Source organism: Pungitius pungitius, chromosome 13, assembly GCF_949316345.1.
Source record: "Pungitius pungitius chromosome 13, fPunPun2.1, whole genome shotgun sequence".
Classification (NCBI taxonomy): domain Eukaryota; kingdom Metazoa; phylum Chordata; class Actinopteri; order Perciformes; family Gasterosteidae; genus Pungitius; species Pungitius pungitius.
This window is the reverse complement of record NC_084912.1, coordinates 16,662,630-16,687,551: the sequence shown is the minus strand read 5'-3', so window position 1 is coordinate 16,687,551 and position 24,922 is coordinate 16,662,630. Positions and strand designations below refer to the sequence as shown.

Genomic DNA, 24,922 nt, shown 5'->3' with positions numbered 1-24,922 from the left:
ATAGAAATATTTGAAAGCAGAAATGATTTAATAACAGATCAGTTAAACAGTAGAAACATGGCGTTGAGTCTGTAAATTTGCAATTGGCAATGGCAGTGTTGTGGTTAAAGCTATTTGTTGTTTTGTTTGTTGGGTTGTGTAATGAGCAAGTGTTAAGGGTTCAGTCTGAATGTTTCAATAAGAAAGCAAAAGACCAATCGCCGATTTGGTAGCTACATTAATTGTAGGGGACTTCTGACAAACAATTAAAAGTTAAACTGTCCCATTTCAATATGTTTCATTATTCTTCAGAAAAAGAAACAATTTCAACAGGATCACAATAATAGTCATTAAGCTTGTTGCATTTCCACCCTACTGAGCTGTTTTGTGTCTTTGAAACATTGCATGATAAGAGAATGTATGAAATAGATATTCGCATTTGGCCCTTCTGCAAAGTCTACCGTACTGCCATAGGTCAGGTATGAGCTGTTGTCCCAGTATCATTTCACCAGAGATGGGACGGATGGTGCGGGTATTTGGGGGTCCTGGGCCGGTTTTAAATGTAAATTACCACTACCTTGCCCTGGGGGCCACAGACATGGCCACAAATGTCAGAATGCTAATGCAGGCGAGCCAATAAGCATCCGAGGCCACTCCCAGAGCTCAGGCTGGTTTCTGCCAATCGCTCCGCTACTCACATGTTTATTCCCCCACATCATTAAAGGCAGTCAAATGTTGATTGTGACCTTTCAACCCTCAATGTGTATGTGTTAGGGCGTTTCTTCCACCTGTTGGCTTTGATGTGGATAAGCTGTGTGCGTGTGGTGTTGAGTGGAAATGTAAGGCAGGTCAAAAGTTAATGATTAACCATTTAATAGTATCCTAACTAAAGTGATTTGCATTAAAATGCACTTAATAGTTTAGTAGCCATTTTGATTTGTCATAGCAGCAAATGTTATGAACATCAACAAATTGAGTTGTTTAGGCTAAATGACTGATGAGAGGATGCATGTTACTGTATGGCACAAAGGCATTTGCTTTGTACATTCATTTTTATTTTACCAGATGTTTTCCTGCGTTACACAAAGACACATCCCGAATGTTCGCTGATATTCTAAGCTTTAGTTTCTTGTCTCCTAATTCTATGTGTTTATCCAAAGAAACAGTGACCATATCTACGTAGAGTGTGTATGACAAACCTTATTCTGGGACAAAATGCTCCTTTAGAAACATTTCAATGAGCCACACTGTAGATCATTTGGAGTCAAACCCACGCTCAACGTACTGCCGCTAATAATCACTAGTGCACCAAAGTAATCGGCCTGTGGAAATAGTCCGGAACCAACCCACTACTTTGGAGTTGACAGCTACAGAAATGATTTGATGAAAGACACACCGTTGGCTTTTCACAAGAACTGTTGACAAAAAAAGAGTATTGAAATGATCTCTCTATTCTATTCCATACTGGAAAAACGTGTCTTATAGCATCATCGAACCATACTGAACATAATATTTTTGTGGGCCAGGAAACATGAACTCTTGAATTGTGAGCTCTCCAGTGAGTATTTAACCAAGTCTTTACTACTAATTATCATGATGCAATGCCTTGCCCTTGCTTCTGTGGATTGATTGTAAGGGCCTCTGTAGACATCAATGTGGTTGCTTCACTTTATAAAGTTATTTGTAAGTATAGAGTACATTATTAGGTTGAGGTAGTGTACTGGACTGCACTTAAAAGAAAAAGCCACTAGGGGACACTATCGATGTATTGAAACCTGCTTCATGACACAGAAGAAAAGAGCAGGTGGAAGTGGTACAAGATGTGGAAACAACAGTTCATTTAGACTGTGGACCCCGTCCACACTCCCAGACTGGCCACAGGGCTCCTGTGTAGCGTCCTTCTATTTGATTTCACAACACTGCTTTGCGGGGTCACAAAAACATCACCCCGACCCTCCTCCAGTTCAATGCCCTTTCACTGGCAAATATGGCATGGAAACGTCATTACTCTGTTCATTTACGACTTGAGCAGGACCCCGGAAGAAAACAAATCACCAATACGCTGACCAATACGCAAGGTGGCCCTCAGTGTCTGTGACCTGACGGGCCCGAGCCCTTCCATTGTGCGAAAGGGAGTTTACCTTGAAACTCTTATTTGAAGTCATTGTAACTTGCTGCGGGTCATTGTGTTATAGGCCCCATCTTAACAAGTCACAACAATTCACAACTACCTGTAATGGCGGCTCCCCCCCCCCCAACGGCGCTCAAAAGGGAGACCTGGGTGTCTGCCTCTACGAATAACAATACAACTGTTTCCCAGTTGTGGGGCCTCTGTGCTTGGGACATGAGATCGCAGTGGGTCTATTGGGCCCTGTGAACCTGTGAAGCCTCTTTACGGCCACTAATACACAAGTCACAACAATAGCAGCCTCTCCCGATGCCACCCTGATTGGCTGTGCTGGGACTTGAGCCCAGCTGTAAAAATACCATCATCTCTTTTGGGGCTTTGGAGAGCAGAATGGCCATTTGATTGTGTGTTAATAGTGGTTATGTTATTAGAAGTATATGTTTGAGCTAATTGTCCAGAATTTACTGTGAACAAACTGTGGTTTGTTGAATAAATGGCTTGTCGTTGAATGGTTGGCATTAACACATGTATTTAATGTGACACCACTAAATACCTTTAACCACTATTTTAGGGAGTTCACGGATGTTCTTCTGGTTGTTTGGAAATCTGGCTGCATGATGACGTCATGATAACAATGACAGTTCTGACAGATCTCCTGTCCTGCTCCTATAACCAAAAAGTTATTCATGACTCAAATGGGTGCTGAAACTTCTGTGCCACTTTTGCCACTATTGTGATATATGCCAACTATTATGTCATGCGTGATGTTTAACCCTGTCTCTTAAACTGTCTCTGTAAATTCTATGTTGCCAAGGTGTAGCGCAAAAGTGCTGCTTGGTGCCATTTGGGCTTTTTTGCAAAGGTTTCAGTTCAATGTATTGATTTATTTATGAACAGCAAAAATCATTCATGCCAGCACACATTTTTCCATTTCTAAACATACCGCAAATTCCCATCAGCAATAACGAAGCTGCGTCATTATTTAAGAAAAATATATTCCATCCCCTTCAAAGCACAGTTTGTCTCATTCTCGTGATTCCTGTGAGTTTATATATTTTAGCTTGGGCAAAGGAAATGCTCCTCCGGTCCTCACTGACTTTCTGCTGTCTTAAAATAAACAAAAGTCACGCATTCGAAATCTTAGTAAAAGCGAAAGTGTGTACTGTAAGTACTACAGCTAAACTGGATTTATTCTTCAGCACACTAAAACGTTTCCTTACTGGAAACTAGTAGTGAAATGTAATTTGCCTTCTGTAAATTATGAAAGTTTAACTAACAACACACACCATCGCTCAAGAACTAGTATCTATTCAATTGATAAGTAAACATTTCAGATGAATAAAACATTAACGCAAGTATGTTTCACACAAACATTTGCTCCGTGCAGGAGCTCAGCCACGGTGATAAGGCATAGGTCGGACAGAGCTTGGCCATGGGTAGCTGTGGTCAGAAGGTGTGTCCAACCTCTAAGGGGAGGAACACAGGCCGCATCGAGAGCCTAGGACCAATCTGAGACTGTGATTCCGTACTTGGCCCGGGAGATGCTTCTTTGATCCATGAGTTACAACTAGGTCAACTTCATTCTCTTCTCTTTCAGGTGTACTGCACTCCCATCAATGGACTCTAGGTCAGCAAATGATAATAACAACATAGCAAAGTTCTCAATGACAACAGCAAATGAAGTTAACTTAAAAATAAAGGGTATAGCCAATGATACGTTGTATCGCAACACAGTGTTGTGTTGTCAGCAGAGTCAGCATGCACCTGCAGACAACTTGTGTATTCACAACAGGTATGACGTCTCAGTTGAAGACTCGCAGGTCTTGGCAGCAATCAACATACCATAGAATGCAGAGGTGTTGAGAACAAACATGTAGATACTTCACCAATGGTGGGGTATATTATGTTATCAAGCTAATTCCTCCTTTATATCAGTCTTAGGTTTCGTTCATACAGGTTGCAGGTTGGATAGCAGACCTACATATTTTTTTTCAAATAGGTCTGCTACGTATAGGTAATGCTACAGACACAGGCCAATATAATACTCTTTTTGTCCAACACCTGACACAATAGGCGAGGTTGATGTCAAATTGCGAGGCAACAGACATTGGAATGGGTTTAAAATTGTCCTGCACATTGTTAAGCGAAAAAGACGTTGCTTCACATTGAGCCCCATGACCATAAGGCTCTTTTGCATAAATCAGGTAATGCTTTCAGATTTAAACAGTGACCGTGCAGAGTGACAGTGTGGGCCCATGGTAGTTCTGACTGCCTGATGGAATAGCAGCAGGCCTGCTTGGATAAGCCGGTCCTGCGACAGAGAGACTTGCTCCCGGTGCCTTCCCCCATCTGGAACAGGTGATTGAGGTAATTGCCCCTCGCCACGCAAAACTGATAAAAGATGTATTAGTTTAAAGTTATTAGCTAAAAGATATTTAGTGTTAAAATCCTGGTAGTGGGTTCCGAAATGTCCTCTGTAAGCTCAAGTCCTGTCCGACTGCAATAATCAGCTAATATGGAACAGCTGTGTGGCACAGACAGAGATAGAGTGCAGTGCATCTAAGTTACCACGGTAACAGCGCATCAAATCCTGCAACATACTTAATGGCAGGTTGCAATACACTGTGGTTAGGCATTGTGTTCAGACACCAATGATACCATTTCACAATAAATTTGTATGCTTACCGATCTTCCAAAAGTGGATGTCTGTGAACTTAAACCAAAATGAGTCATTTTTAATGCAAACAGGTAAATATAACGCTCATTGTGACAGTTAGATGCTAGAATAGAATTAGGGTGGAAATCTAAACTTTCAATCACAAACTATTATTTTAAATAATAATAAATAAATGGTTGCACATACCTACAAGTTACAGGAGGAAAAACTCTATTACATGACAGATGCGTAATTGCACTGCTGCCATCAAGGTAAAACCAGACTAATGACACATTTAACTGGCTCATTGACATGATTGCATGCCCGACCGAGGATCTCTCCATCACCTGACTCTGTCCCTGTCTCTCTCCCTGAGGTTCTTCAGGCGTGGCCCTTAAAATGAGGGACAGGTAGGTCGTGCAGCCTCTGTGGCTTCATATGTGTCATACTGGAAAGGGATTTAAAATGTACGGACATGGTAAAAGGACGTTACAGTATCCTGCACGGGCTGTATTGAAAGAAATTAAGCTTTTACCTGATGTAGTGTTGGTGATAGTATCGATGTAATGTTTGAGTGTAATCATTTAATTTAAAAAAACAAGAAAACGATTAATAACTTTTGCCTCATCTTACCTACATGATAATGCTAACTAAGCTAACATATCTATGTAGTTAGAGTCCTCTTTGGAGACACAACATGAGCCCACATGAAAGGGGGCTTCATGTGAACACAGCTGCCTTCTATGTCACTAACAACATATCATTTATTCTCAGTTTGTATATTTTTACTTACAAACTTTATTTTTGTTTACAATGCAAGACATTTGCTCACGAAACATTTTTTTGTTTGCATAATAAAGACACAAATCTACCTTCATACTTGTTTTGCCTCATGATGGCGTTTCAGCGGGTTCTGAGCATATGAGACACTGGTGCAGTACTGCAGTAGGATGAATGAACAGAAATGAGTGCGTCCATTGAGGATGAAAGGCTCTACTTTTGCTGTCCTCTTTTCTTTTCGTTGCAGAGCGCCATTTGTTTCTCACTTTTCTTACCCGTCCTCTCTTTCTTTTCTTCCTACCATCTTTTTGTTTGTAATTTGTCGCTACCTCTCTCGTCTGTCCGCAGTATGGAGACAATATCATCCTGCCTGTAAGACTTGATTGGTCGAGAAGTATCATGTGGGATGGTTTAACTTGAATAGAACTGGTCTGTGCTTTAAGCCACTACCGTAAAGACAACCAAAGCTGCACCAGTTGAAAACATTTAAATCACAGGTGTCTGTTTTTAGCTTTTGTTCCGGGTCCGGATGGGACAGCTTCTGGGTCCGGATCCGGACCGCCAGTTAGTGACCTCTGTACTAAAAGCTTGGAGTTGTTCAAGAGACGCTGGAAATTACAAAGAAGATCGCAGACGAGGGTGAAGAGTAAAGTGGCACAAGGACAGAGGACGGTGCAGGGGGGGTCAACCAGGACACAGAGGCTCCTGGCAGGGCTCCACGCACCTCATACACATTCACACACACACACACACATGCATACACACCCACACACACACGCTACGAGTGTGTTTGTAACTCAAAATGCTGGTCTATGCTGTGTGTCTCTCCTGCTTCACACACAAACTGCCTCAACTTTTTCATTCTCTCCCCTTGACTCCAACAGATCCTGTACCACCTGTTTCCTCATGTCCACTTCAGAGGGATGTCCAATGACGTTGTGACTTACGCTGCCTTGCTCCTCCTTGAAGTGAAGTTCAAGTACGACTTTCTTTTCAGAAATTTCTTTTCACATCGTGATGTTTTGAAATACATTTTTTGGAATGCAACTTTTCAAATATCAATCAAAGATCCAGTCGCTAGATTTTCTTACGTGCATCGTCTTGAAGTAAACCTCTTACGTAGGTTATATCTTTTTTTAGGTTTGCTTTGTTAGGTTTAAGAAATGATTTGACAAACTACGTTTCCTTCGCTCATTCTGATACTTTGCTTCAAACACTTCCATTTTTCAACATCCATCCATGATATCCAGAAACCCATAATTCCAACACTCCCCCCTGGCATACATGAATACATCCAGTAGATTGGAGAGCTTTATGATAATAATATGGTGATCACATTAATAAGTTGAAAGTAATTTGGTCTTGATTACCTGATTTGATTTGTTCATTTTGGTGGAACATTTTACTTTCAAACTTGTTCATAAAAAGCCGTAATAATTGTCAGGACACACTAACTGTACACACAGAAAGTTAGAAATGTCACAAATTCTGCAAAAGAATTGGTTCAGTGCAGCGAACAGCAGGATAAGCTTAACATAACATCAGATATAAGAATACGCACGTTCATTGACTTTGTCGATCAATCCCAAAAACTTTTCAGCCAGCAGCTGAAGTGTGTGTGTGTGTGTGAGCGGTGATGCAGTGACTCCTCCTCATTAGCATACATCTCCAGCGATGGATGGATTGTTCCCTGTGCTGGTCTCATCCTACAGGTGATTGATCTGTTAACAACTATTTCCCTTACAGACCTTTGATTGAGTGCTACTTGTCTTTTGCCTGAAAGGACCAGTGTGTGTTTGTGAGCATGTGTGTGTGTGTGTGTGTGTGTGTGTGTGTGAGGCTGGAGGACGGCCTAGAGCGGCCTCAGCTGGGTGTCTTTCAACTCTCTATTTATGAGCTCTTCTTTACATATTCATTCCGCTACTGTTAAACAATGGCCACACATGGCCTTTCTCCCTCCATGACAGTAGTGCAGTGTGTGTGAGTGTTGAGCAACAGAGATGAGAAGAATGAGGAGGAAAGAGGGAAGATGACTTTTTTGTAACTTTGCTGCCATCATTCATTTGTCGATCAACAGATACAGTCATAGGATTGGTTCCCATCCAGGATTCATGTTGTGGAATAGTTCAATATTAGTTCTTTGAAACATTTTAACCAGATCAGACTTCGCAGGGTTGGTTGTCTTCTTGTTATGTGGGATTCGCTGCAGGTTTTGTTTGATATAAATATGTTGTGAGATCTATCTGACAGGGCCAATAACAACCAACTAATTTATGCACATTTGTTTTGCAAAAAGGCACGTACGCTGTGAAAACACCTCACAGGGTCAACCCGGTCAGACTGGGCTGCAAGTGGCGCTGGGAGTCCAAGCTGGAGACAAGCGCAACACAAAAGCCAGTTTCAAGTTTTCATGCAAATGTTTAGTGCTGAACCCAAACATCCAGAAAATAAAGTGTGAATGGATGTTGTGGTAAGGGGGATTAAAAGAGGTCCACTCAATGTATACAAGAGGATTTTTAAAATCAGAAAATAGAAGACGGACCGAAATTTTTGGACCATCTGATATATCAATTTGAAGGAACTGCATGGGTTTAAGCCCTCCTTTGATCATGGACCCCCGTAATCATATCCGTTGTATCTTTGTTGTCATCTTCTATCAATTTACTTTTTAATTGAACCTAAAAATCTGTTACTTACACAATACTTTTTTTTCTCCAATGAAATGAAAGATTTTATGAAAACCTATTTCATCATTTTATAATATTCATCAGCTCTGACACAGTTGAACTCTACGTATGTTGAATATTAAAAATGTTCCTATTTAGGCATAAAGGAGATCAATATTTAATTCCATTCATTCCATTCATTTTCTTAAGCTTTATTATCCTAAATGATTGATATGAGATATTTGCGTCATTCTCCATGTGACGCATCTCATTTCATCCCAGTCGAAACTCATTGAAGAGAGAAAGAGGTAGAAAGAGAGAGAGAGAGAGAGAGAGAGAGGGAGAGAGGGAGAGAGAGGGAGAGGGAGAGCTGACAGCTGGGAAGATAACAGGGCCCTTGTTGCCATGGTGAGGGGCTTTGATTGGCGGCTGGAGGGGGTAATAGGGGTTGATGGATAAGGACCCCCCTGCTATTTCAGTGACAGCTCCTGTCAGAGGGCCAGCTCGTCTCACATCAGATGTATCAACTGGTACAGCCCGCTCCCACCCCCAACATACACAATCACAAGCACACACTGAGAGAGCAGCCAAAACATTTAGCGTACCCACCCTTAGCCAACCCATTAACTCCTGCCACTGATGTAATAATTAATACCGCTTCAATATACAAATGTTTCACATACTTCCTCACACTTACATAAAAGGGTGTGCACTGAACAGTTTACGTGAACACATGTATTTTTGAACGTTTTGCATTTAGACCATCATGGGAAACTATCAGACGTTTGCATCAACTTTCCAAAAACGTCCAGCACATTGGATTAGCTTTAAAGTTCAGATAGGTCAGGTGTCAGACTGAGCTCTGTGGTGGCTATTTCAGTCTGCTGATAGGATAAAACACAGACGGAGGGCACACATACTGACCGGACTGTAATAACTCGTCTTTACGTTGGGCTTGAAGCACAAACCATTTGCAATTCGAGTTAAACCATCCCATGTGATACCACTCAACCAATCAAGTCTTTGCATTACAGTCTCATTACTGTGGACAGATGAGAGAGGTAGTGGGAAATTACCAATAAAAAGAAAGAAGAAAGAAATTTGAGAACAAGGAGAGTGAGATGGAGAAAGGGAGAGCAATTGTGGCGCATGGAGTATAGTGGTGCACTGGGAGCCGCAAGGTTGGTGGTTCGAATCCCGGCTGCCCCATGTGCCATGTCGAAGTATACCTGAGCAAGACACCTAACCCCTTATAGCTCCCCAGGCAAAATGTAACGCATGGGTTATAATGCAATGTAAGTTTCTTTGGATAAAAGCATCAGCTAAATGACATATAATAAAATGTAAAAGACAGAAATTTGAGAAAAAGGAGAGTGAGATGGAGAAAGGGAGGGAAAGGGACAAAATGGACAGCGAAAGTAGAGCATTTAATCCGTAATGGACAGACTCGTTTCTGTTCATATCTCCCCTTGAACCAGTGTCTCATCTACCCAGAACCCGTTAAAATGCCATCATAAGGCTCAATGGACCCTGATGCATTAAGACCAGGTTTAAAATCCTGGCAGGAAAAACCCTTATTCTCCCACTTACCAAAGACATCCCTGAAAACAAAGAATTGGACAAAAAACAAGATTTTATTTTGAATAAACGTACATTTCCATTCATTGTAGGTAGAAATTGTAAAATACATAATTTTAAAAAGTATAATGCTTGACGTATTAAGAAATACTACCTTTGCACATGTTCATTGCATTAAAGGCATTGAATAAACTACCTGTTTTAACGCGAGCAACAGATACTCCATATTTTGAAGATGTGACTGCTGGTTGAACCTTTCTCAAACCACACAGCTTGGCACAGACTTGTGTTCAGTTCGAGGGCTTCCAACACTGAAGAGAAGAGAAAGATGAGAAGGTGTGTGTGGAAGGAGTGAATGTCCTGTCAGTCTGTCTAACTGCACAGTGAAGGCTTCTTCTCGGGTGGGTCCGTGGGGTTATCAGTCCTTCTCAGATATGAGCGACCTTCTCTGTCGCCACCAAGGAGTGACAGGGCGGAAAGGAGATAATGGATCCGATTGACAGACCCGTCTTCCCCCGCTTGACTGTAAGCGCTCGTGCCCTGGGAACCTTCCCACACCCTTCAAACCCCCTTGTGCTTCCACAGAACATTCCAACATGGCTCTCTTAATGCCAAAATACAAATTGGTGACAAAAGAGTGCATCAGAAACAAATAATTTTACTTTAGGGCCAAGAGTATGTATTCTAATGAATTTGGCCCCTCGGTTCCCTGTGTGTAACACCACCGTGTAGGTGTCAAAGGTCAATGTAGCATGAAATACACTGACAAGGCCCTTCATCTAAACATAATGTAAAATGTAAAATAACACATCAAACATTAAGCAAACGTTACATTTATTTCAATAACCAGCTTGTTCAAAATTAGGCACAAAATTACTCAAATGTGTATTTTGAAAGGTCTTCATTATAATGGTCAATTACAATTAAAATACGTAATACTTGTACTTAAATTACAATAAGAAAATGTACATCTTGAATGAAGAAAGAAATCTCAGTACCTGAAACAAATTAAAAATTGATTTCTTTCTTAGGAAAGAAAACATGAACTTTGCGTCCAAGAACAACAGAGACAAATACACAGTTGATATATATATATATATACGTATATGTCATATTTCTATCGACAAAGGTGTCTGTGTAAATCAAATTTGAGTTTGGAGGATACTTGGCCGCTGTCCTTCCTTGACCTCTAATCGAGTGCCGTTAATTTTAACCTCCAGTTAAAATGCTAAAAGATGCGCTCTATTAGAATTCGGTTTTAGGTACAAACAAAACAGCATCTGTACCTCAGTGCGCTTATTGGTGACCACTGCTGTAAACTGTGTGTGTGGGGGAGGAGGGTTAAGTTCTATTGCTTTAAATTCCTCAAGGGAACAACTAAAAAGTCTGGGCTTCATATTTCAAATCCTTACATTGGCTGCAGATTCACAAAACCCATTGTGGTGCACCTTATTAGCTCCTCACGCCGGGGCTTCACAAGCACGCACTTGATCCACAGTCTGTCAGACTCACTGTCGTCAGCAGGTTCACCTGGAGTGCCACGCTGAAGCCGCTCCTCCATCCCCCGATCGGGGGCGGTCCTGCAGCCCGGCTCCTTTAAGAGCAGCGCTCCAGCTCCACCCCGTCAGAGCAGCGTATGGTAAAGCCATCAGGGCTCACCGTCCCCTTTGAAGAGGGGGACCCAAAGAAACACAACAGCTCTGAACACCACGCCGTGTCTCGCATCTCCCCTTTCCAACGGCTGTTTTTTCTTCTTTTGAAAACTTTTCCTTTTCACAAAAATTTCAGCAAGACCCTGTATTACTTTCTGCTTTTTCAATTTCTTTTCCCTTTCGCTCCCTGCCTGGTCTCTCCCTCCCTCTCGGGCTCTCACTCCTTTTACTTAACCCCAACCTGCCTCTTGATTCTGCTCTCACTTTCAGTTTTTGTACCTTTCTTTGTCAGCACTAACACCTACGTTGTTCCTTTTTTCTGATCAGTGTAAACGGTGGAAGAAGGCTGTACATTTTTGTCACAGTGTGCCGCTCTAAAACAATTTCAATTAATATCTTTCGATTTTCTACGGATGTACTGGAACAGATAATAAAACCAAAGTCAAAGTAAATTCTCCATTCGAACTACTTTCACCACCGAACATAAACTGAAAGATTAATGTGATTATCATCTCGTCATGAAACATTTGGGTCAGTATTACCAGTGTCTGTGTTTGTGGTGCTTGTGTCACACATGCTCATCCACTCAGTATTAGGCCCTTTTGGTGGTCGTCCTCTCAGGAATGCAGAGACTGCCGTCGACCTGATGTGTCCCTGTGAGCCTACTAATGTCATTGTCATGGCAAGCAACTGCACTAATTGACACTTTAAAGTGTCAATAAGGACAAATCTCTATCATCGTAAATCATGTATGTTTTTAATAAGTTGAAATGAAGTGACAACTGAGCGTCATACTGTGAGTAGATAACCTTTGCTAAACAGTTGCCTCAGGTGATTAGGGAATTAACATTACACTCCCTTTCATATCCCAGTGTGTGTAGAACAAACAATCATGGTTATGTTTTAGAAGAAATCACGTAGTAATATGACCCTAATCCGAGCCAACTTTGCCATAAGGATCACACTAGTTCACATTTTTCAGTGAACACAAAATCATCAAGCGTTACAGATGAAGCAGCCATGCAATACTACAGTTACTGGAAGAAATCAAAGATGATATTGCATTCCATTCCATTCCAGCAGTTGTTAAACTCATCACTACATTACAATTATTGAATTCAGAATCATTTCGAAACAGCCATAGCATCAGCAGTGGCGATATCGTAGTCTGCACTCAGCCGTATCACAGTACAGGTACTTTGCTACAGCATTTGATTTGGACGAAACATTCACTGGTTCAACGACCATCATAAGACGCTTTCTTACAAAAAGGTTTTGTTGTTGATATCTGACCTGAACAGGAAAAAAAATTGTTAGGTTTAGGCAACACAACTACGTCTACCGTGAAAAACCAGTCCTCGGACCTGATCTGTGCCGCGATCTGTTTGAGAGTGAGCATCTTGAAGATCAACTCCGGAACAGCGCGGTTCAAACTGCGGAGATCTATTATCGGACGCAACCCCCATCCTCCTTTGGAACGGTGAAGTAGCGGCTGTAATAGCCCGACTCTCTGTCTGGAGGAAGAACTCGTTCTGAGGCTCCCATCCGCAGCAGGGTCTGTACTTCTCGCTCCGATATCCGAGCCTGCTGGGGGGGTGCACGCAGCCCGACGCTCTCCTGCTGCGCCAGGTGGTGAGAGCTTAACGACGGCCTCGAGCAGCCCCGCGGACGTGGCGTCAACGGGCTCTTACGAGGTAGCACCATCGTATGCAGGCAGGAAGCCGCCTGCCCTGCCGCCGAGCCAGGGCCGCATCCGCGGCCGGCATGCTGGCATAGCCATGTCGCTTAGCCTCCGCCACTGACGAATACAAAGCCGCACGCGGGTTGTAAACGCCAGCGGAGACCGGCTTCCCTCAGGACGCCGACACCTCAGCGTGGACGTCCGGGAAGAAAGGCAATCACCGGTGCGGAGGTACTCTACAGGAAAGGCAGAAACCGTTCATGCAGCTTACCAGAAGCAGTAGGCTGCTGTTTACCCGCCGGCCGCTGATATGAAAACCTGTCAGCGGCTCGGGTGAGGACCTCCAGCCTCCGCTGCCTCTACGCTCACCACGTCCAGCTCCTCTGAGCTGGAGGAACGTGAGAGCGGCGTCTCGTCCGGGGTGGAGGAAGCCGCCGAGCGTGCCTCCGACGCCGGAAACGAGCGCCTGGGTCTCGCGGTGAAGGGCCGGGAAAAAGGCCTCAGCCGTCCCGGAATCCCCCCCGAGATCCATTTGTGATCCCCATAAAGACATCCGCCGCTCTGCCTCAGCACGAGCTGGACCGGAGCCGCGGGGAGCGCGCCTCATCGAGCCGTCCTCAGCAAAGAGGGCTCGAAGGGAGAGACGGGAGTGCCATGACAGTCTGCACAGCTAGCCCCCTCGAGGGCTAGCTGAGCGTGCTCCAGGCCCAGGCAGACAACACACAAGGCGTGCGAGTCACTGCCCGTAATGAAACGCGCCGGGGACAAACTGGACAAACCGCTCAGCCATTACTACTAGGAAAAACTAGATGAAGGCACAGAGATGAATGATCTTGCCCTTCGGGTCCCTTTATAGCGCCCTGGTCCCGGCATCGCTCGCCTATGACGTAGAAAAGTATTTTGTTTTCTAGACAAACAATAATTCAACAACACTATCTGACTAAGTGTGTGTGGAACAAACATTCATGGTTATGTTTTAGAATAAATCAGGTACTGACATGACCTGCATAGTAATATGTTGAATTTCAATAAAATTCTTTCTTTGAATAAAATTGAATTGAATAAAATTGAAGGACAAGCCGGCGTTCGATTGGTACAACAAACCGCTATTTTTAGTCAGAAAACTTTTTTTTGTCTAATACAAGCACAGAAGAAAGCACGTTTTTGTATTTGTCATGTAACTTGAATTTACCACTTGCAAATCTCAGAAGTAGTTGTGTTGCCTTCACCTAACTAAGTAGGAAAACGCAAGAAACAAAGGGAGACCTGTCGTAAGATATCGTATGTTACACAATTACAATAGAAAGTTGGGTCGTTTGTGTTTTGGGAGAATATGTTTTTCATCAAAGTGCACATGGGAAAGAGTTTCACTGGTGTTTGTGTTCTGTGTGAAAACAGATGTTAAGTAAAGTAATTTGAATTATGTAGCCGGATTGGCTGCTATGCAGAATAGAGCCCTGCTTCTTATTCAGGGAACACACATTGGCTGTTCTCAAACTTCCAGGTGTCAGTCCACTGCATTCAAACAGGTAAGCCGTGTGTGGGGTTTGTGTGTTCTCGTCACGGACAGCACACACCGAGGTCATCTTCTTCTCTTGTGTGCTCTTAGGGCCAACAGCTCAAGTCATGAAACACATGTGAGGCTCTCTGAAGAGACTCTTGACCTCTGCATCGACATGATCCTGTGCCACCAGGTCAGAGTCACAGTGCAGCTTTGGCTGCATGTGTGTGTGAGCGTGTCAAAGGACAGCTTCCATTTGTGTCCAGTGTAAAGATCTGGATGTGTAATTAGATGAGTGTGTGTTTGTCGTGGTTACTGTGGTAGTCCACAACCCTCCTGTCAGTAACTAGTTGACACCCACAAACTGAAAGAGCTTTAAAAACCTTGAACAGGCATTTGTTTCATTAACAAGTTGCAAACACTGACATCATTTGCAAACACTTAATATTCCTTTTTTTTACCATTGTTCATTGTTCTACTACCATTGGAACATTCCCACGAAGCAGTTTAAGGGTCAATAATCAAACTAATATTCTCGCTCACATGCAGCCGTGCATATTCCAATTCATGTCAAACACACTTAGCGAAACAATACAGCTGGATAACAAGTTGTCTCTTTCCCTAACAGGATCATCTGGTTCATTTGAGTAGTGTGCCGAAGCCTTGTCACCAGTGGCCGGTAAAATCACACATTGACTGTGTTTAACATAACATTACATGTCATTTAGCTCTCGCTTTTATCCAAAGCGACTCACATTGCATTATAACCCATGCATTACATGTTTTGCCTTGTCTTGCTCAGGGACATTTCAACATGGCACATGAGACAGCTGGGATTTGAGCTGGGATCCCAGCGCACTACGCTACTCCATGCGCCACCATCGCCGGAGGTTGAGGCCCTAAAATCTCCTTCATACCCGCAAACTATGGAAAAGCCATGCAGCTCCTCTCCAGAGAATACTCCTTAATACCCAAATAATATAGCTTTATTCGGCATGTTTTACTTGGAGAATGCCAGTGTATTCTGCTGGTATCATCGTATCATCGTTTCCCCTCCTCTGCTCATTAAAGACTTTTAAAGAAGACATCGCATAAAGACATCCCATCTGCATTTATAATCATATAATAATTCTGTAAGTGAAGTACCTTACCTAAAAAAACTAAGGTAATAAAATATGTTATTATGTATAGATATTTCTCTTGTTACGTTACTGTTGTTAAGAGTAATACATTAGGTAACAAAACTTCAGTAAAAAACATTTTACCTATATAAGCTGAGTTTATTATGTCACATGTGTTTATAAATTATGTAAATTACTTAAGCAACATAATGAAAAATAATGTTACATAATTGGCATTTGTAACATGCAGTACACATTTCTTTTCAGTCCAAAGTTTGGAACATTTTCGCTTTCAATTCAATGACAAAGTGTGTCTAAGCTTTTGACTCGTACTGTAACAAAACTAAGGTTACATAGTGTGTTTATTTTAGTCAATTCTTTTTTTCAACATAACTGGGGTTAGTGTTGACTAAATGATGTAACAAAAATGAAGAATAATTGTACATTTGTCATGTAGAAAGTTTGTTGGGAAACTTGAGTAGGTCATTTAGTCCACAAAAGGTGCAAAGAAGCTAGTCCGCCTCAACAAATGAACTTCCAAGTCTGCCATTGTACACGCGTCTCATCCGCCTCTCTTTCCCCTTCTGTAACCTGTCATTATCTATTTTGAAAGCGCATGACTAAGACAATCATGATTAAAACCATTGCTGACTACCTAAAGACCAACATAACATGCATCCTGACTACAAGTCAGCACTTGACAGAAATATTACGGTGGCTGAACCCTTTAGATGGAGATGCTCCGCTGGGTTTGAGAGGTTTGAAAACGTCCAGATAACAGAGAGGCAGAACATGGGTTACTGCTGAAGCTTCTATACTAGCTTTAAATGGTCATATGGAATGGGCATTAACTAGCATGTGCACCTTGAAGCAGGGTATATTTGGTCAAACCCAGTAAGGCAATCAAAGTCGCACTGGAGTTCAGGATGGAAATGTCTGTTAGTTCATAAATGCCAGGCTCTCTTTCTCTCCCTCCAGATGGATAAGCGGTTGAAGGAACACACACACACACACACACCATAATGCCTGGGGCCTGAGAAAGTGACTGGGGGAGAAAAGAGTTATCTCGAGGCTCCTGGCTCGACTCTGTCTGTTACTTGGATGGTTGTAATTGTTTTTGAGGCAAAGCAGAATAATAGGTACGATGAGGGACTACTTTGTAACAACTCGGTATGATATATCTATATATATATCTATATATATATGTATATATATATCACCTTGCTTGCGGCCATATATAAAGAGTAATAGTGATTGATTAATGAGTCGTTACTACATGTGTGGATGCTTCATAGTTAATCAGCGAGGTAAGAAAGCTTCCCCTGCAGATTTGCTTCTGAACTAATCCTCACTTGATAATTCATTCATTTAATTTCTTTGTTAATGCGGTACCAGTTTAGTATTTAGTATTAAATATATAGTCTTTGGTTGTGATATTCTCACTCTGATCATGTTTTGCCCCTTGTTATAAAATGTTAACAGCTTTACTACAAAGAGGATTTTCTTTCACAATTAAAATTTAAAATTTTTCAAAAAATGTCACTTTTTTGTTATTGTCCTTGGTTGTGGTGCAAGCTTTTTATTTTCCAAGACACTGTATAATGAATGTTACAAAGCTTTGCCCCCTGGATCACAAACTCTCCGCCGCAGTACCTTGATTATATGGAAACGGTTAAACTGCTCCATGTGTCATCAAGAGATGTTGGAGAGGGATTTTGGCACATCATGTGATGGGGTCAGGAGGAGGATGTGTCAGCACACACCTGAACAGTGTGAACACTCGGAACAGGTTTAGACGTGGTTACGTGAAGCACTTAATTTGAAGCACATCTTGGGTTGAGGTGTAGGGAGAGATAGAGAGAAATTATTGGATGGAAGAAGAAGAGCAGAGGGAGATGGCAGATGGCCGCATGTTGGAGAGAGAGGTGAACAAGGTACTGACTCGAAGAAAGGGGGGCTTAAAGGGAAAAGGTTCAATGCTGTTATATTTCGAGTCTTTTGTGTGTGCTCTGAGAGCTGTCAGGGGGAGAGTGACTGAGATGTTTTTTTCTATAATCTTTCCAACCCATCACCTAACAGAAATGCTGGAATTTCAAATTCCAATCTGCAATACATTGCACTTTGACATTTCTGAACCAATTAATCTTCTTTCATGACGTGCAACATAGATATGACATAGATATGACAGAATATTCTTTTTTGAGCATGTTAAATGAAATGGACAGCAGTGATGGATGTTTTTGTTTAAGTTGCTGTGTATATATGTGGTGCTCTTGTCATGAGGAGGAGAGAAGAGAGAGAAAAAGACTATAGAAAAGAGGGGGAGGGTGAACTCCAACCCCACCCGTTCCCTGCAGGGCTGCTGATGGATGCAAGGCTCCTGGGGTTAAGGGGAGGGCAGCCAGGCCCTGAGCCAGGGTACAGAGTGGCAGCTACCTGCAGCTCGTCACACATACTGCCAAAAACAGCAACAAACTGGTATGCACCTCACCTCACAAGCACTGACCCACCTCACATAATGTGTTGGTTAAATTTAATATATTTAATGATTGCTAATATTTAATATATACAGTCAAACACACACAATCACGCGCACACACACACAAGCACACACCTGTACATAATGAAGAAGACGCTATTGCCATTTACGGCCGCACCATTGTCACATTTTACCCGCCCCTTCTGGAGCGCCCACTGGTGGCTGCACCCTGCACGACATCCAAACCAATCCTGGCTGCTTGAGTCAAGAGAACACCCCCAATATGCCTTAAAAAGATGCGCCAAAGTCAATGTGACATTATTTATTCAAAGTTCTGCAGCTGTCTAATTGATCAAAGGCAAGTGTTTTTTTTTCTGCATCTGATGGCCCGGGCAATGGGTATTCTCAACTCTGCTGAGTGCACACTATTCTTCACAATATACAAACAGTCTCTCCAGTTAATTGAACGACACCTTGAATGCTGTTTTATCAATTAGACCATGCTGAGTTTCTGTGTCTTATGAAGTGGCCGATACCAATCGGTCTAATTAATGGCTCAACAATCAAAGTCGAAACCGATCCGGTATCAAGTGTGTGTGGGTGATTAATGTCGAGCATCTTCCTCTTTTCAAATCTGTATTAACCGGGGGCTTCATTGTTGCTTTGTCTTGTCAAGATAGAATAAGTCATCTTTTTAAAAGCCTGTTTGTTGAGGTGTGGGGGTGGGGCGGCTGGGGTGTACTAATCGCCTGTAATCCTTTTAATATGTCTCACACATGGCTCTGTCAATACACAAAACTGGTCACGCAAATGCCCCCCCCCCCCCCCCCCAGAAAACCCATCCATGGACATTTAGGAAAAGTATGAAAGTATTGTGTGCTTTTACAATATATATGTATTGTGTGTATATATACACACAATACATATATATATATATTGTTTTTATAGCCGAGGCTCTCTTCCCCCTCCCTTTCTTAGTAAGGGCAGCTCCTCAGGTAGAGCGAGGGGGGGGGGGGCTGTTTGGGAGGGGAGAGAGCGCTTTTGTTCCGCGAAGGAAAGAAAAGAGGGGGGGGGGGGGGGTATGAGCGGGATCGCCCTGCAGTTTTTTAACTGTGGGTGGGGGCGTATAGAGCACGACCGACCAACAGGCTTTGACACGGCAGCGGCGTGTGGGATGGGAGCAGAGAGAGAGAGAGAGAGAGAGAGAGAGACACACACACACACACAGACACACACACACGCGCGCGCAGCGTCCAGCCCCTGCAGTCCTGCCACAAGCGAGCGGAGAAGCAGCAACAGCATCGAGCACTGAAGGAGTCCCGAGTCTCCACTGGATCTCACACACACACAAACACACGCACCTGAGGGCCGCAGAGGATTACAACCCGCGAGGAACAGTCTGACAGCCTGGGATCGATGTGTTTGTTAACATTAATATGCATTCATAAATATAGGTGGACAAAAATCCTGCAGCGCTTTTCCAGAAAAGAGATAACTTCCAGCTCCGCTTTTTTAAGTGCACTTAGACTTTACGCATAGCCTCTCTGACCCCAAGTCTCCATCCAGCCATCACTGCTAATTTAGCCAGTTATGGACATTTTTTAGACGAGGAGTGTGCCCGCTACGTATGCATGAGCACCTCTCTGTCAGACCTCCTTTTTTTGCTGTTGTAAACTGTTTTCGGTGAGATCTTTGGACTTGAGGTTTGCTGGACTTTGCAGCCGTGGGGAGAACTCACAAGAAGAGCTTTTTTTTTTAACCTCCATCCAAAATGCGACCCATTGCATTCAGGCTGGGCTATCTGTGAGTGCTTCACTCCATCCATGCACCTCCACCTACTTAAAGCGTCTCTAATGCTCCTCCAGACTAATTTAACTTGTTTCTCCTTCTTTGCAGGTGTCTACACTTGTTTGCATTCTGCTATTTCGCTCAGGTATGTCACTGCTTTTCGTTTATTGTCACATGTTATATTGTTTTATTTTATTTTGATCGTTAAAATGCAGGATTAGGTTGAATTTAAAGAAAAATCGTAACGCGCAAAAATAAGGTGAGGGGTTTATCGGAGGTTGGCTCGCGCGGAGGGGAAACACTGAGTGGCGGAATATGGTGCGGACCTGAGAAGTAAGCAGGGGGCAACGTTTTCAGTCATTCCATCACAGACGGGAAGATGAAATGAAGTAGCCCCCGCGCCCCCGGGTGCGCTTTCTCTCCCCATGCGTACAACCTGTAATTACATCGCGCGTCTGTTTTGGAAGCCGTTCATTTCGTTTTGGCAGCGGCGCTTCTAGAGGTTGTTACCCTTCACTCGGGGGGAGGTAAACAACAACAAGCTGTTGGTGCGTTAGGAATATCTCTCCCCGCTGTGAATCCCAGTAAGCGCGAACCGATTCTTTTAAATGTCAGTTAAATACATGAATAGAAATATTAAAAAAAAAAAAAAAAAAAAAAGACGAATGAACACGTACTGATGATTATGGTGACATTTAATTTCTGACAGGTAACCAATCAGTCCCCGCCTAATTTCACGCAGCATGTAAGCGAGCAGAGCAAAGTGACGGACCGCGTGAGCCGCAGGTTGATCCGGGTCTACCAGCTGTACAGCCGGACCAGCGGCAAGCATGTGCAGGTCCTGCCCAACAAGAAGATCAACGCCATGGCGGACGATGGAGACGTGCACGGTAAGAGAAAAGTCCATGACACCTGCCCATCTGCGACCAACCCCAACACTGTTAAACACCTTTTAGAGTTGGATCTCTCCGGCCTTTCATTTTGTGAAGATTCAAATAATGACATTTCTTCATCGTATCTATACATCTGTTCTTAAAATGTCCCTATATACAAGTTGTATTGGATGTATTTTAAGATGTATTTGAAATCCACGCCAAACATCTTTAATTGCCCGTTTTGTACAGAGCCATTTTAGTTTGGGGTTAGATTAAATGTTGTTTAAAAATCTCTCACATGCTGGCCTGCAAACCGCATACCAATTTACACTATTCATTTTTTTTAATGTTATCGACATTTTATTATTAAAAAAACACCCTACTCTTATCACATTTTGTTTTTGCTTTGTGATTGAAATTATTCACAGCATTTATTTTTCTCTGTTCTGGTCCCAGGCCAATATTGTAATAATTGTACTAAATTAGTGCAGAAGGCGTGGATCATATCTCAGATTTGAAAATCAAGTACTGAATCTGCATAATCAGGGATAGAAGGGATAAAAAATGGTTCCATTAGTGTATTTCCATCCAGCTTTTTAAGGGGACAAGACCCCCCCCCCCCCCACCTCCTTATCATCAGCATTATGAGAAGGCTCATCCCCATAAAGCAGACAGTGCACTCACTGAGGTGGTCTTCGGAGTCCAAAGTCTGTGCTTCCTCGTGGTTCGGAAACCGTCCTCCGGATTGTAAACGGTGCTGGAGGTGATCCTCCAGAGATCAAGCCCTGGTCTGGAAGAGCCATTAGATGTCATCTCACTTCTCCACCGTCCAAACATTTCCTGCTCATTCCCATCGCCCACACCGCTCCTCCACCTCCATCCCCACTCTGTCCGGCCTCAATCCAATGGATCTTGTTGAGCTTCGCAGTCTGTCTGGACCCTACGTTTTGGGTGTTTAATGACACATGAATAGCAATTAGAAACGGTGTGTTTGCTGTCTTTGTAATGGTGTCACATCGTGTAGCCTCAAAAGTAGAGCTGTTCAGGTCAACAGAATTCAACGAGAGAGTGTGAACGGGGGGGAGAGCCTCGTAAGTCTGTCTGTGCCTGCAGCTCGGCTCCGTAGGGCAGCGTGGAATCAGTAGGTAGACTAATTACTCCTGTGCTCGATGACACGGATCCACTTTTTTGAAAAGGGGCAAAAAGATGTAATGTTTCTGGGTATAGGTTGACAAGAATGTCATCTGTCATTCTACAAGAATTCATAGAATTTATTTTTGACGAGCCGCGTTAAAATAAAACACAAACTGTCTGTGTGTCTTTCAGAAGGTCACAGGGTATAGCGATAAATGTGGAGCTTTATGTGTGAGGTCAACGCAAATTCATTTAAAGAGGAATCCTCCGAGGGTCTGTCATGGTCGCTCTCCTTGAGCTTTCAAAGAATCCGGAGACACGTGGTTTTATCATTCAGCAAGAACTCGCTTGCACAAGACCAGTCCTATGGGCTCTTTATGCCCAGTGTGCACGCTGGGATTCATTCAGGACTTTAATATTTTAAGAATAATAAAGAAAAAAGGGCACTTTTACTAAAAGTCTTGTTTTTGTTTTGATCCCTTCAGCCAAACTCATCGTGGAGACAGACACGTTTGGGAGCCGAGTGCGCATCAAGGGAGCCGAAACGGGTCTCTACATCTGCATGAACAAGAAGGGAAAGCTCATTGGCAAGGTGAGGAGAAAATACTCTTAAATAATCTTCATCAGCGCAAGTCTACTGGCAAAACTGGCATTCTCAGTTTTTTGTGCTCATCCAGCATCTGTACAGTTAGAAAATGACCCTTTCAGGGAGGAGGTTGTGCTCGATGATGTATGGTCATTTGGTCCCATTTAGAGGGCTAACAGTACCATGGGTATGTGAGCTTCTTGGTTCAGGTATACTTTGGTCCTGTATGTGTATTCCTTGCTGTCATGCTGGTGTGTAGGTGTGTGCATTAGAGGTTGAGGCTATCTCTCTGTGACAGCTAAGAAACAGAGCTGCCAGCACCCCCCACCCCCTCACACACACACATATACATACACACACACACACACACACTAACCCCACAACCCACCTAGCACCCTGCCTCGCACACCATCTGCCCTGAGTTACCAGCCCAGTCACAGCCTGCCCATACTGTGTGTGTATGTGTGTGTGAGAGAGTCAAAGTGAGAGAGGAAGAATGAACAGAGTGTCTTTTTCGGGCGACTATTTTTGTCACTCTTGTTACAGTAGACCGGCTCTGTCAGCTGACCCATACTGTATATTTCCCCCCGCCAACCAAAGCGTCACACCCCACACACAGAGCTGTTTTATAGGACGGCTTCTCGTCCCCTACGAGCTGCACACTGTCCAGTGTGGGGCCCTAAACCGAACGCCTTCAGTGGCCCCGGGGTAGCCCTCAAGTTTAAACCTCAAATGCAACAGGAGATAAAGTGACACTTTAATGATGAGAGGGCTAATTAAGACTCTGAGGCTGGAGAACCCAGCGACTAAACCGCAAAGGGCCGCTGGATGTTTGCTGTAGTGGGAAGCGGACTCTCTCTGATCTGTAATGGCTGTAGCATATGCCGCATGCACACAGGGGAGCTGTGTGCGTGTGTCCCCCCCCCCCCCCTCTGTAGTTCACTAACCCCGTTGCCTGTGCTTTCCCACGTGCAGAACAACGGACACAGTCGTGACTGCATCTTCACCGAGATCGTGCTGGAGAACAACTACACGGCGCTGCGCAACGCGCGCTACGAGAGCTGGTACATGGCGTTCACGCGGCGCGGGCGCCCGCGGAAGGGCTCGCGGACGCGCCAGCACCAGCGCGAGGTCCACTTCATGAAGCGGCTGCCCAAGGGGCAGCAGCCCGCCCACACGAGCCACCACCGTCCGTTCGACTTCGTCCACTACCCCTTCAGGCAAAGGACTAAGCGCACGCGCTACTCGTCGCAACGCTGAGGATGCTGGGAGATGGAGGAGAGAGAGAGAGAGAGAGAGAGAGAGAGAGAGAGAGAGAGAGAGAGAGACGGACTCACGGGACTGACCGAATAACCTAGCAGCCAGCACGCTCCTGTGCCCCCACCCATTCCCGACCCCCCACAAAATAAAACAACAACTCAAAAGACATTTTTATATTGAACATTACTATAGATTAATATGTAGATGGTTTTCTATTTTTGTCAAAGTAAAACGCTGTACATATGAAAACATGAGGAATCTATTTTTGTACTCCAGACTTAGAACTGACCTGTGTAACAGAAAAGAAAAAGGTTTGAGGTAACACTTTCTATTATCATGTCTAGAATGCATTGTAAACATACTTCATGTGTTATTATCTTCTGATGTATTCCATAATAGGTTTAAGTACTTATTATCACGGTTATAATGCATTATAATGGGATAATCTCAGTGGTCACTTTGCTTTATGTAAAGAGGGAACATATTGAATAATTATATTTTTTCTCCCTATTTATTAAATCTAAAATGACCAATTTTCATTATAATGCATTGTAAAATATGAAATATGGGTTATAATACATTATTATCCTCATTCAAAAATATGATGATTCTAATTATAGAAATTACGAATACTTAAGAGAGCTTATGACTGTAATTATTCAATTTTTAAGCTGATTATAACACATCGTTCTTACAGGTATTCTTTAGGAGGCATTAGAGACAGAGTTACCAGGTTCCTTTTCAGATGCACATAACTAACTGTCTGACTTATTGGGACATTTTAGTATAGCTTGTTTTGTGTTTTTTAATTTGTTTTATTTCATTATGGCCACTGGAGTCTGTTTTTGGACTCTCGCCTGCTGTTCGAGGAGACTTGAAGGGCCCTGACACAGCGCACTGCTGGGAGCACGCCGTGTGTGCCGAGCATTCCAGACCCTGTCTTTTCTCACACGTTGGAAAGATGAGGCAACTACATTTGATAATCACAGGGTTTGCTGCTGTGACTTTGCTTCTGACATGTACAAAATGCAGTGTGTAAGGACTACCCCCCCCCCCCC

At 43.3% G+C, this 24,922-nt stretch overlaps 1 protein-coding gene across 2 annotated transcripts; it reads left to right on the top strand.

Moving 5' to 3' along the window:
• The first annotated feature begins 19,380 nt into the window (after positions 1 to 19,380).
• On the top strand, positions 19,381 to 23,926 carry fgf8a (fibroblast growth factor 8a). 2 transcript variants are annotated; one of them, XM_037466564.2, is made up of 5 exons: positions 19,381 to 20,024; positions 20,118 to 20,154; positions 20,752 to 20,899; positions 22,504 to 22,610; positions 23,580 to 23,926. In XM_037466564.2, exons 1-5 carry the CDS (start codon positions 19,993 to 19,995, stop codon positions 23,862 to 23,864), a joined length of 609 nt encoding a protein of 202 aa, XP_037322461.2. In that variant the 5' UTR covers positions 19,381 to 19,992; the 3' UTR covers positions 23,865 to 23,926. The 2 variants fall into 2 exon arrangements, with proteins under 2 accessions (XP_037322461.2, XP_037322460.2); XM_037466563.2 differs by having other exon boundaries at positions 19,386 to 20,024; positions 20,719 to 20,899.
• Positions 23,927 to 24,922: the final 996 nt, after the last annotated feature.

Excerpts from the sequence above, each read along its gene's own strand:
- fgf8a (XM_037466563.2), top strand. The coding sequence starts at position 19,993 with ATGCGACCCATTGCATTCAGGCTGGGCTATCT. Across the intron at positions 20,025-20,117 it reads GCATTCAGGCTGGGCTATCT|GTGTCTACACTTGTTTGCAT; the intron begins GTGAGTGCTTCA and ends CCTTCTTTGCAG. Across the intron at positions 20,155-20,718 it reads CATTCTGCTATTTCGCTCAG|GTAACCAATCAGTCCCCGCC; the intron begins GTATGTCACTGC and ends AATTTCTGACAG.